This window comes from Seriola dumerili, unplaced genomic scaffold, assembly GCF_002260705.1.
Source record: "Seriola dumerili isolate Sdu_G_001 unplaced genomic scaffold, Sdu_1.0 BDQW01000133.1, whole genome shotgun sequence".
NCBI lineage: Eukaryota > Metazoa > Chordata > Actinopteri > Carangiformes > Carangidae > Seriola > Seriola dumerili.
Window position 1 is genome coordinate 227,324 of NW_019174388.1, and position 12,520 is coordinate 239,843.

Sequence of the window (12,520 nt, forward strand, 5' to 3'; positions counted from 1 at the left end):
GAAGATTGTTCAGGATGCAAAGAAAAACCCACAAATAACTTCAGCTGAAATACAGGACTCTCTGAAATAAAGTGGCGTGGCTGTTTCAAGATGCACAATAAGGAGGCACTTGAAGAAAAATGGGCTGCATGGTCGAGTCGCCAGAAGAAAGCCATTACTACGCAAATGTCACAAAGCATCCAGCTTACAATACGCCAAACAGCACAGAGACAAGCCTCAAAACTTCTGGAACCAAGTCATTTGGAGTGATGAGGCCAAAATTGAACTTTCTGGCCACAACCATAGACGTTACATTTGGAGAGGAGTCAACAAGGCCTATGATGAAAGGTACACCATTCCTACTGTGAATCTCGGTCTCCTGACCTCAATATCATTGAGCCACTCTGGGGAGATCTCAAACTTGCAGTTCATGCAAGACAGCCCAAGAATTTACAGGAACTGGAGGCTTTTTTCCAAGAGGAATGGGCAGCTTTACCATCTGAGAAAATAAAGAACCTCATCCACAACTACCACAAAAGACTTCAAGCTGTCATTGATGTTAAAGGGGGCAATACACAGTATTAAGAACTGGGGTATGTAAACTTTTGATCAGGGTCATCTGGGTAGTTTCTGTTGTCATTATGATTTAAAAAGAGCAAACACAGTTGTTTGATAATAAATGGCTTCACCCAACCACTAACCATGAGTGAAAGAAAAGTTTTTGTGTTATCATTCATATTCTCTGACAACTGGCCAAGAAATCAGAAATTCTGCCAGGGTATGTAAACTTATGAGCACAACTTGTATATACTCACTTTAACTTTTCAAAAACCTTTAGGTATTTGTCATTAAAGTGTCGAAATATCATGTGGCGTCACCAATATTAGCAACAGCTATATTATATTCAAAATAAGATATTAATCACTGATACAGTATAATTAAGTGAATGGTTTTTAGACATTTTTTTTAGACATTTTTATCGGTTTTATGCAATTTATAGGAAAAGTAAATGTTCAGGACAAAAATATGAGATCATTATTTACAAAAACTCTAAAGATTTGAATACTTGTTTCTAAACAGTATATATTACTCAGAACATTATAAAAAATGTTATATATTTTAAATATTTATATATTTGAATATATATGTTAAGGAAATTAGATAATTTTAAGATAAATCACAGTCGCACCACATTGCAATAAATATTCTTATTTTGTGTATTTTAAAATTGGCGTGTGGAAAATCCTTATACGTCATTGACTCATATTCATGTACATCATTAATGTTTTGTAATAACAAGCAGTAACTCTCCTCACACAACAAAGATCCTGCTTTCATGATTTAGTTTATTTCTGATAAGACACAGTCAAATGTGCATGAAGAGAAAGCAGTGATATACCACAGAGCTAGAGAAGCTCCACCTCCACAGGGTAGTGGTCACTGATGGCTTGAGCCTGGAAAAAAAAACAGGTCATGAGTCTTTTTGAAAACCAGCAAGGTGGTAAAAATAGTTTGTTTGTTATATAAAAGTTTTTACTGATCTTAGTTGATTAACACTTTCATGTAAAATGTCAAACGGTCTTACAGCGGCATCAGGCAGATGGTAGGCTCTCTGGAAGTTGAAAGCCTTAGCGGAGTTGGCCCCAACAGCCTCATACATGTGGTTTCCAAACACCACAATCCTGTTGGCAGATGGTTGGTAGATTGTTAGGTAGATAGGTAGGTAGATTAATAGGTAGGTAGGTAGGCAGATAGGTAGGCCAGTATATTGATAGGTAGGTAGGCAGGCAGGCAGGTAGGTAGATAGACAGGGAAGTTGTGACTGGAATAAAAAAAGTCTTGATTATAGATAGATAGATAGATAGATAGATAGATAGATAGATAGATAGATAGATAGATAGATAGATAGAGGAAGATATATTGATATATGTGCTCAGTTAAGACACAACTAAAAAACAAGATGTAAAGATACCTGTCATAGGTGTGGTCATTTTTATTACTAGTCGTGGTGTCGACTTTATCATCTATCAGCCAGAAGTAGGGAGGATACCACATGGGACTATTTTCCTTCTTCCTATTTGAAAGGTATGGTCCATCTGCATTGAAGTCCCCCAAAATCATAATGTTCTGCAGGAAAATATCAGTAGAATTCATCATCACAAACGTCATCAGTAACAACCACAAAGCAAGTATTCTGATGTGAAATATGGCGTACCCCAGGGCTCTGTTCTTGGCCCTCTGCTTCTCTCTCTTTATATTTCACCTCATGGCCAAATTATTCGCATTCATGAAATTAATGTCCACTGTTACACTGATGGTACTCTGCTGTATGTGACTGTAAAGACTTGACGATTCACCTCAAATTATGAAGTTAGAGGTCTGTTGTGTGTTTGTTGTGAAAAGCTGGAAGTCTCGAAACGTTCTGCTCCTAACTTCAGATATGACTGAGATGCTAGTCATTGGCGTGACCCGACATAGACACCAGTTTGATCCAGTGACAGTAACTCTCAACAGCGGTGTGATTTCTTATAGTCTGACAGCCAAGAATCTGGGTGTCACATTTGATCCTTTCATTTCTATTCTATTCTGTTCATATCCAACTCACAGTAGCCTTGAATTTATTCCTCACAGCTTCGACCACGTCACCCAGAGCGTTCAGCTCTGTCTCTGCATCCTCTGGTTTGCTGTGGACAGCGATCAATACCAGCTTCTTCACAGCTAGAGGAAACAAATACACACAGTGAGATATTGCTAAACCAGTGGACACACACACACACACACACACACACACACACACACACACACACACACACCAGTATTAAGACACTTGAACTGCACAGCGAAGGGCTCTCTGGCAAACACATCTCTCCCCTCCTCTTCGTACTGGAAGGAGTCAATCAGCTTCACCTCCCTCGCTCTGAGACACACAGATGCAATGTGTTAGGATGTGTATCCTTAATCTATTAAATAAAGCAATTGGTACATAGGGCTGCGACCTGAGGGTCCAGCACCTCCAGGGACAGGAACCGACGAGCCTACGTGTCCGTCCTGGAGAAAGAAAAGATCCTTTCATACCTGTAGAAGAAGACAAATTTCTCCTTGTAGGTGCTGCGTCCCAGCATTTTGCTGCTCTCCATGGAGAACGGATCATGGCGATTGTCTCTGTCAAAGAACAGAGAAGAGAAAAACTGAAACACTCAGGAGAATCACTGCGTATTTGTGTTTAGAGAACTCACCTGTATTCATTGAGTTTTTCGAGGAACTTCTTCATGGCCCTGCCGTTGGCATCCACCACCTCCAGCATCACCACCACACTGTACCGAGACACAATCTGCAAGAGACACAGCCAACACAACACTTACACCTGTATCTGTCCCACTGTGATACGTTAAAATATCTTCTGTGAAAAAGGTCAATAAATTATGAATAATGATGTAAGAGATGTAGAAACAAATACAACAACAAATCAAACTGTGTTTGTGTTTGTACCAAGCAACAGCCTCCAGTGCTGAAACCGGAAACTGCAGTTCCTCTAACGACCACTAGAGTCTGGCTTCAACAGTGAGTCAGTCCCCATAGACTCCCATGTTAAAATGTCCAACTTTACAGCAGAAATAAACATGTTTACAGCCTGGTACAAAAACTGTTTTGGTCTCTAGAGCTAATTTCCTCCTTCATGACACCTGTTTATATAACTCACCTGTTTACATTTTATTAAGGACTACAGTCATGGAGGATTGAGGGCGTGGCCTCTTGGAGTGACAGGTGGGTGAGCGTATGATTGCCACAAACCAGCATTAACTGATGTCTCAGCTCCACCTCTTTGTCAATTTTTGGATTAGCTGGGAATTAGGGGCGGAGTCAGGCTCTGCCAAGATGGCAACAGTGGAGCAGCTCACTTGGATGACATCACGGAGGCTATGTCTGTCTTTATATACAGTCAATGGATTGTACACTTTTTTGTTTTTTAACCTAATTATTTGGTAAATGAACTATCACCAGCTGGTGCAGCACAGTGACTTACCTTGATAAGATATGTCCGCACAAAGTCATCGTTGACTTTGCTGAGTCCCAGCTTCTTGACATTGAAGGAAGCAATCTTCATTTTGACTGCGAAAACAAAACTCACAGCTCACTGACACGTTTATGTTCATCATGTATACAGCAATGTTTCCTAAGATCACTGTCTTAGTTTAGCGTGTTAGCATGCCAATGTACACTTATTGGCAGCTGTCAACTACAGCTGAGGCTGATGGGAGTGTCATAGTTTCCTAAGTACTTGGTCACAAATCAAAGCTTTCAACAAATTAAAAGCTTGACTTCATGTAGGAAAAAGAAAATCTGTAACAAACTGAATTTCAATCCTTTAAATAGTTGTTGAGATATTTCAGTCAGCAAAATGGCGGAGTGACTAACATGGCTAAAAATAAATCATATGGGCGGGAAAATGTGGGATGGATGTAAAGTGACAGTTTGGAAACATCAAATTCTATTTATTATTAATTATAACCTCTAGATATAATGTATTCAGCAGGGAGGTGAGTTTGTACCAGGTTGTTAAAAGATAAAACAGAAATCATTCAGACAATAGTTTTTCCACTCTTGGTGCTTTTCTTCACTGGACAGGAAATGTCCTTCATGACACACTGAGGCTCCACAACCAAGCGCTGACTCATTTCCTCAATAACAGCGAGAGAGATTTTAACTTCTACAACTATTTTTATGTTATTTATTTTCTCATTTTTCCTTAATGTTCACTTATAGAAGATTTCACAAAACACACTGAAGAACCACTGGCATCATAATCCAAATTAAATCATCGATGTATAAAAGAAGAGAAGAAGAAAAGTGAAGCACTGCTTGAAAAGGAAACTTTTTATGAAGTTAATAAACACATAAATATAAACCTGAACGTGATGTTTTCATTCGTGCAGCACACAAAAATTATTGTTAATGTCTCGTGACCGATCTGACCCGGCGTCACACAACAGAAAACAATAAAGAATAAAGTCTGACAGCTGCTGAATTATCACTTTCCCATCTATCACAGGTAGAAAACAAAGTAATAAACCACAAACTCACCCTGAGAAAAGGTGAACAAAGTGCTCGAACAGCAGAGAGCAGACAGACTGTGGCTGAGCGTCTGCAGAGAACAATCTCCTTTCATTAACCGCGGGAGGAAACGCTGCCAGCCAAAAAACTGGCGCGCAAACACACACGGTCGAATGATTGATAGGACATCACCACAGAAACCATAAATCTTGTGAAGTGATTAACCATTTCATGTCTTTGTACTTTACTTGAGACCCCGTATGTTGGGAAACTCTGGATTAGGGATTTCAGGACTCCAATGAAGACACACACAAAGGCCAGGAAGGTGTGAAACCAAACTCTACAAAAACAAACTAATTTAATCAAATGGTTGTTGAACTAATCAGAGAAAAGATTCTTGGGTCAGAAACCTCATTCATTCATTCTCAGTATTTCCTCTAATTTAAAGTTAAGATTAAGTACCTCAAATTTGTATTTAAGTACAGTACATGAGTAGATGTACTTTCTGTAACTGATCATAGAAGAAAAAGAAGAAGAAGAAGAACAGGACACTTCAGCTGTGGATGTTGAGGGAGGGAAACGAGCTGATTGAATTAAACTGATCATGAACCAAAAAGCTGAAAAATAAGGAGATGGAAAGTGACTCATTAAAGAAGTGGCGGGAAATAAAATGCGGGTAGAAACTACATGGTCAGGGTTCCCTCCCCGCTACAAAAGAGGAAGCTCCTCTTGACCATGTTCCTCTCTTGAACATGAGGATCAGAAGAATAACCTCAGATACACATCTTGCTCTCTTGTTTTTCTCTGCATTCCACAAATATTCCCGCCTCTTATCAGTTTCCTGTTGGTTTGAACCGTCCAATCAAATGAAGCCAAAAGTTTCCTCTCCTCTCTGACACTGAATCACTGATCCATAGACTTCCGCCCACGCCTCCGTCAACACCAACAAACAGAGTCTCATTTTGGTAACAGGTGTGGCAACCTTCACAGTAGACGTTAGTTCTTTATAAAATAACCTGCTTGGCAGCATAACCAGGTGTTTTCTTGATGGTAATACAACAGGATCTCTGTTTAAAATGTGCTTCTGTGATGAGAAGCCACAAATTATTTGTTAAAATACAGTTAAAAGCAGGTAAAAGAGCTATTACAAGTCACCTGAGGAAGGTAACCCACCTGAGCAAAAGACTAATGGCTAAGAAACCACATCAGGAGCCCAACTCACTGCGTTACAGCCGATCTGCAGGACGATCACAACAACTGGGTTTATAGACAGCGTCAGCTCCGCTCACTCTATTGTCACATGCACGTTGGAGTGAATGGAAAACAATGACAGAGATTTATAATATTTAAGCCTGTGTTTCATCTCACAACATGATGGAAATAGACAAATGAAAGTTCAGTGTGACTCACAGTGTGTGCATTGCCTGAACCGTCCAATCAATTGAAGCCCAGTCTCCTATCTGACTCTGAATCTCTGATGCAGACTTTCACCCCCGCCTCCGAATCCGCCAACAAACAGCGTCTCATTTTGATAACAGGTGCTGCAACCTTCACACCGGGACTTTTTCTGTCGTGTTTCCTGACTGACAGAACTGGCTCAGCTGCGTCTTAATGTTGATGAAAAGAAAATGTTGCTGTGGATGTGATGACACTGAATATCTGAGGTGGAGCCTCAAAGAGCCGCGAGCGCAGAGCTGCTCCACAGTTTCTGAGGACACATCAGATATGTGTCAGCTCTTCTTTCCATTCAGTATATAGATAAATACAGTAGATTGTGCCCTTCTATCTCTGTACAGTCAGTCGTAAAATCAGTCTCACCGTGAAAAGCTGCCAAATAAACCACGTCATTCATAATACTGTGAATACAGACCTGTAGTTTCACACACATCTGAATGAGAATAATAAACCAACATGTGTGTGTGTGTTCAATAGTGTAATAATGTGGGATGAAGGATTTCTGCATTTTCTTTCTAATCTTGTTACTTTATCTTGGTGTTTATAATTGTATATAATTTTAGTATTAGTTTATGACTTTAGATCAAGGAAAGCTTTAGAAGACAATGGTGCAATTTAAAATGTGTGTGTTGTTTGTTATTTGTGCCATTTAGTAATTTTCTATTTTATTTGAATATCCGTTTATACACTATTTCCTTTCTGTGCTTGTTACTTTATTTTGGTATTTATGATGGTATATAATCGGTATTTATTATTATTGTAAATTTGTTCTATTTGTGTAGTTTTTGTTTTATAAAAAGTCTGTTAGTTTGAGCAGAACAGTCTGTAAAAGAGAGGGGGGGGGGGGGGTTTGGATGTTTCACATTTCCTGTCTGTCTCCAATTTCCCCTGTCAAATAAAAGCATAAAAATGCCCAAAAGATAACTACGACTTATAAAAACAAACATGAGCCGGATTAAATCTAATTATAATGGATTACATTAAATTATAAACTCCACGTCTCTAGATGAAGAACCAGGTGAGATCAGCTGAGTAAACAGACTTCATACATGTTTGAGTCGTTACGTCTCCACAGAAACTTCAGCTGCTACAATGAGATGATCAAACAGGAGTAAAGGAGAAACACGACACGGCCTTTTTACATTAAAGTTATTTAATTACATCAAATATGAAAAAAAACATCCATGGTTTCTGATTTTACAACTGGAGGAAAAAACACTGTTTACAATTAAGCCCCATTCATGGTTGTCTTGGCAACAGATTGACTGATTCTGGTTGCCGTAGCAGTGTAGTGGCTGATTAATTAAGGCGGGTTCTGGATTTACAAACACCTGCTGACGTTCTGATCCCCGTCGACCGACCTCCGACCTCTGATAAAGAACCTGTACGTGTCAGCAGTTCACTACATAAATCACTTTTTATATTTATTCACTGTAGAAACCAGGAAGTCGAGTGAATGTTTCTGATTTGAGCCACTGTGAGAACATGAGGATGTTTTCGGGCCGAGATCTGAAGCTGGTTTTGCACCAAATACATTTAATATAATGAAGAATAAATTGCCTCCATGCTCAATAAGAAGCTTGTTTAGTGGTTTGAATGAACCAGCAGATAAAATAAAGAAAGTTAAGGGACAGTTGCCGCCGAGGATTCTGGGATCACCCTGGTAGTTTTGTTCTCCGCTGGTGGAGGTGGAATGATTCAGGAGCAGAGCATCATGGGATGGATTTGTAAAGTACTGATGTACATGTGAACAAACAGAAAGAGACGCAGTGGAGTGCATCTGAGAAAAATCTTGAGGCAATTATCATCAGTCGTGTTTGTATTTAGAAACGTCATCAGACGGGGAAAAGAAACCAAACGCGCCTTTCACCGTGAACGTTTCTCTTCCTCCTGATGAAGTTTAGAAACACATGAGGAGACGTCAGACTGAAAACCAACAGATTACAAACCAAGTTCAGAAGCTCAGGACGACCTTTAGGTGTCCGTTCAAATGTCCGACATGTTGATTAACGCTGAATTCATCTTTGAAGACTGGGGTCATCCTGGTAGGGTCAGGGCTCTTTGTTGTGTGTGTGTGTGTGTGTGTGTGTGTGTGTGTCACTGCTCGTTCTGCTGTGTGTCTGTGATGGTGGAGACGGCGCCCTGACCCTTGCTGACGTCGCTGATACAGGCCCACTGACCGTCCATCGACTCCTTCCACAGCGTCACCTACAAAACACACACACACACACACACACACACACACACACACACAGTCATTATAAGTGTGTAAAAGTGTGTTGGAAAATGGCAGCAAGTGCAGGGTAAAACAAAAGGTACAGCGTCTGTGTGACTTCCTCCTCTCTACCTTGTTGTCTCCCCCAGAAACAGCCAGTATATTCCCGGTGATGGACCAGCTGACGTGCCAGACGACGTCGTTGAACTTATGGAGCAGTTTGGCCGTCCAGGTGTTGCCTGCCGGGTCGTCACACGTCCAGATGAACACGCGTCCGTCCTGAAAGAAGGTGCAAAGGAAAGAGTGAATGTGTCTCCAGATCAGCAGTGGAGGGAACTGGACGTTATCTCTGGCTCCACCTGGTGGTACAGGTGAGTAAATTCACACTAGACTTTAGTTCTTTATAAAATAACCTGCTGATAAAAAGGAGAGGAGTTTGGCGGCGTAACGAGGTGTTTTCTTGATGGTAATACAACAGGATCTCTGTTTAAAATGCGCTTCTGTGATGAGAAGCCACAGACATTTGGTTAAAATACAGTTAAAAGCAGGTAAAAGAGCTATTACAAGTCACCTGAGGAAGGTAACCCCTGGCTAATAACTGTTGAAGAAATCTCAATTGAAAAATTGACACATATCTTTTGACTAAACTATGGCGACAAAATCTCACCTGGGAGCAGCTGGCGATGGTGCTGGTGGGGAGGCCGATAGAAGGAGCCCAGCCGACGTCTCTCACCCAATCACTGTGAGCCTCCAGCTTCTGATCCTCCTTCCACTGACCGTCTTCTTCTCTGGAGGCAGGAAGTGACCATCAGTGACATTAACTCAGTAACCCTCAGATCACCGAGTCTTTATTTTACAAGACAAAGAAAAATCACTGACGAGAGAACTTCATTTTAATTTTCCTCGTCAAAACCAAATTTTTAAATCCTATTAACAGCTTTATGTTTTAACACTTTGTCCTAAGTCTTCAACATCCTCGTCCACCTCACTCACGATGCTACCAACCAAGTTACTGTGAAAACCCTGAGATGAAATATCTGTGTGGGTGTTCCCTCCATCACTAAACACAACACAGAAAAACCACAAGCACCAGAGAGAAGTTCAAAAGAGACTCCAGTAACATACTTCCAGAGTTTGACCAGGTTGTCGCAGCCTCCGGAGACGAAGCGCTTGACGTAGTTCGGCTTCTGTCCTGACGGCTGGTCGATCAGACTTCCTGGAACCACAGCAGGAGCCCAACTCACTGCGTTACAGCCGATCTGCAGGACGATCACAACAACTGGGTTTATAGACAGCGTCAGCTCCGCTCACTCTATTGTCACATGCACGTTGGAGTGAATGGAAAACAATGACAGAGATTTATAATATTTAAGCCTGTGTTTCATCTCACAACATGATGGAAATAGACAAATGAAAGTTCAGTGTGACTCAGAAGAGTGTGTCACACTCACAGTGTGTGCATTGCTGATCTTCTTGACGTCCCACTGCTGATCACCAGTGAACGTGAGGAGGGAAATGGCTCCGTCTGAGCTGCCGCAGGCCAAGATCAGACCGAAGTCATAGGGACCCCAGCAGACGGAGTTCACTGCAGAGTGAAGAACAAGAGACCGTCAGGGAAACATCACAGCTGGTTTGAAATGGATGGAAAACCTGGATAATTCCTCTAGAGAACCAGAGTGATAATCACACACTGATTTCTCTGTGGGAGCAGAGCACGGAGACACACACCTGACGACTCGTGTCCCGTGTACTCGTACATCTTGTCCCAGGCTCCGTTCTCCTCCTTCCAGATGATGACTTTACGGTCGTAGGAACAGGAAGCCAGGATGTTGCCGAACATCGGGTGAGCCCACGCCACCTGCCACACGGGACCTTCATGGCTACACACACACACACACACACACACACACAGATATTTACTCAAATATAGTGTTACAGATTAAAAACGACTCGAAATCAAATTTTCAATGTAACTTTTGGTTAACTTTGGTTTCTTACCCTCTGAGGTCTGCGACCAGGATCTGACCTCCGTTTCTGACATCGAAGATCTTCACAGTGCGATCAGACGAACAGGTGGCAAGTCGAGTCCCGTAATAATCCATCTGGGCATCGTGCTGAAACACACAGAGCAAGAGCTTAAACCTGCAATAACTGATGCAGCAACTGATCTTTAGCCACTTAATGTCAGTGGAAATAAGCTGTAAAGACAACACTGATGCCATCACCTTTTAAGTTTCTCGAGAGTAAATAGTTTCTCATTTATACATCCAGCAGTTACAGAGCAAAATGATGATTCATGTGGAGAGGTGCTTGTGTCACCTGAATCAAAGCTGGGACATGGTTCGTGGCAACAGACAACATAAACTGTTGTACAGGTCTTGTACAGTTGTGCAGTTAAATCAAACAGTTCAGTGAAATGCTGCTTTGTGAGAGTGATTCCTCGGCATAAGCAGAATGTGTCTGTAAATCATATCAACACTGGAACTGTCAAATGTCAACTCACTTATTAAGGCCGCATCTCTCATTCATTTTCAGTATTGATTAATCTGGTGATTATTAACTTGAATAATCGATTAATAATTTGCTCTAAATGTCATAAAATGTAAGATGTTCAAGGGGACTTCACCAGATATCTTGTTTTGTCTGACCAATTTACAATTATATAAAGAGAGACGAATAAACAATAAAAATAAATAAATCCTCTCATTGAGGAAGTCAGAACCACGTAATACTTGTACTCTTATTCTGAAAACCAGCTAAACGTTTAACTGACTAAGAAATAGTGTTAACAGACTAATATCAGCTCATATTGACATGATATATTCTGACAAACAAGCAACGTAACGTGTGAAGATACATTTGTGGTGATTTAACTGTAAAAACTATGTTACATTAGTAAATCATGTCTGTTTAGCAAATGCTAACGTTAGCTTGAAACAGTGGGAAAACAACTTACGATCATGTCCTCGTGCGAGGTGTCCACCGTGTTGATGACAGAAACCTGAAATTCACAAACAAGTGAATCAGAACTAAAACGACACAGAACATTAAGACACAAACTTTAAAGATTAGCTCTCTGCTGTTAGCATGTCTGCTAACGAGCTAGCTACCCGGTCACGTCAGCAGCCGGCGGTAAACGTTAAACAACACACACGTTAACGGCGTCACCGGCAGCTTAAACCAAACGTGATCGGACTCACCATGTCTGCGGATAAACCAGAAACTAAATCCAGAAAATTATTATTCCTTCTTTATCTGGAGATGAATTGACCAGATTCACCGCCCGCTCCGACGTGGCAACAAGTGCAGAGCTCGGTCCCACCACTCTTCCTACCGGCGGAAACGTCAGCGAGCACAAAAAAGGTTCCACATACCAACCACACAGTTTACTTCGCATCCGATAGTTAGTTGGAGGTTAAAATAAAACATTAAAAAGACCAAACAAGCTGTAAATGTTACATTAATAAAAGATATACAAAATATAACAGAGCTGGATTATTAACCTACTCCCCCCGGGCCCAGGATCCCCAGGGACCCCCAACAAGCTCCTGTTTTGGCCGCTTCTTCTGTCATTTAAATCCCGTCTGGAGCTGCATGCTTGTCATTTTAAGTGGATCTTTGAGCTGGTGCTGCATGAGGAGCTGCTCGTCCTCCTACTTTTCATCAGCTCAGTTTGACCTTTGTGTAAAAATGTAAACAAATCAAATGGACAGCTGTAATATCAGCTGATATTCTCTTTATAGCTTTGATTTGAACCTTTATTTGTTTATATTTTGTCAAACCGGCAACATATGCCGAAGTATGCCGAATTCACTATTA

At 41.0% G+C, this 12,520-nt stretch overlaps 2 protein-coding genes across 2 annotated transcripts; both read right to left on the reverse strand.

The window, feature by feature from the left end:
- Positions 1–1,313: 1,313 nt before the first annotated feature.
- Positions 1,314–5,200, reverse strand: LOC111224369 (deoxyribonuclease-1-like). The gene is made up of 9 exons (XM_022748834.1): positions 5,062–5,200; positions 4,004–4,089; positions 3,216–3,310; positions 3,055–3,141; positions 2,793–2,896; positions 2,585–2,697; positions 1,952–2,106; positions 1,565–1,661; positions 1,314–1,433 (listed from the first exon to the last, which is right to left on the reverse strand). Exons 1-9 carry the CDS (start codon positions 5,144–5,146, stop codon positions 1,386–1,388), a joined length of 870 nt encoding a protein of 289 aa, XP_022604555.1. The 5' UTR covers positions 5,147–5,200; the 3' UTR covers positions 1,314–1,385.
- Positions 5,201–7,619: 2,419 nt separating this feature from the next.
- Positions 7,620–12,017, reverse strand: sec13 (SEC13 homolog, nuclear pore and COPII coat complex component). Its single transcript, XM_022748833.1, has 9 exons — positions 11,902–12,017; positions 11,658–11,702; positions 10,700–10,815; positions 10,430–10,581; positions 10,153–10,286; positions 9,827–9,960; positions 9,369–9,489; positions 8,834–8,980; positions 7,620–8,694 (listed from the first exon to the last, which is right to left on the reverse strand). The coding sequence occupies exons 1-9, from the start codon at positions 11,902–11,904 to the stop codon at positions 8,584–8,586; spliced, it is 963 nt and encodes a 320-aa protein (XP_022604554.1). The 5' UTR covers positions 11,905–12,017; the 3' UTR covers positions 7,620–8,583.
- Between the last annotated feature and the right edge of the window lie 503 nt (positions 12,018–12,520).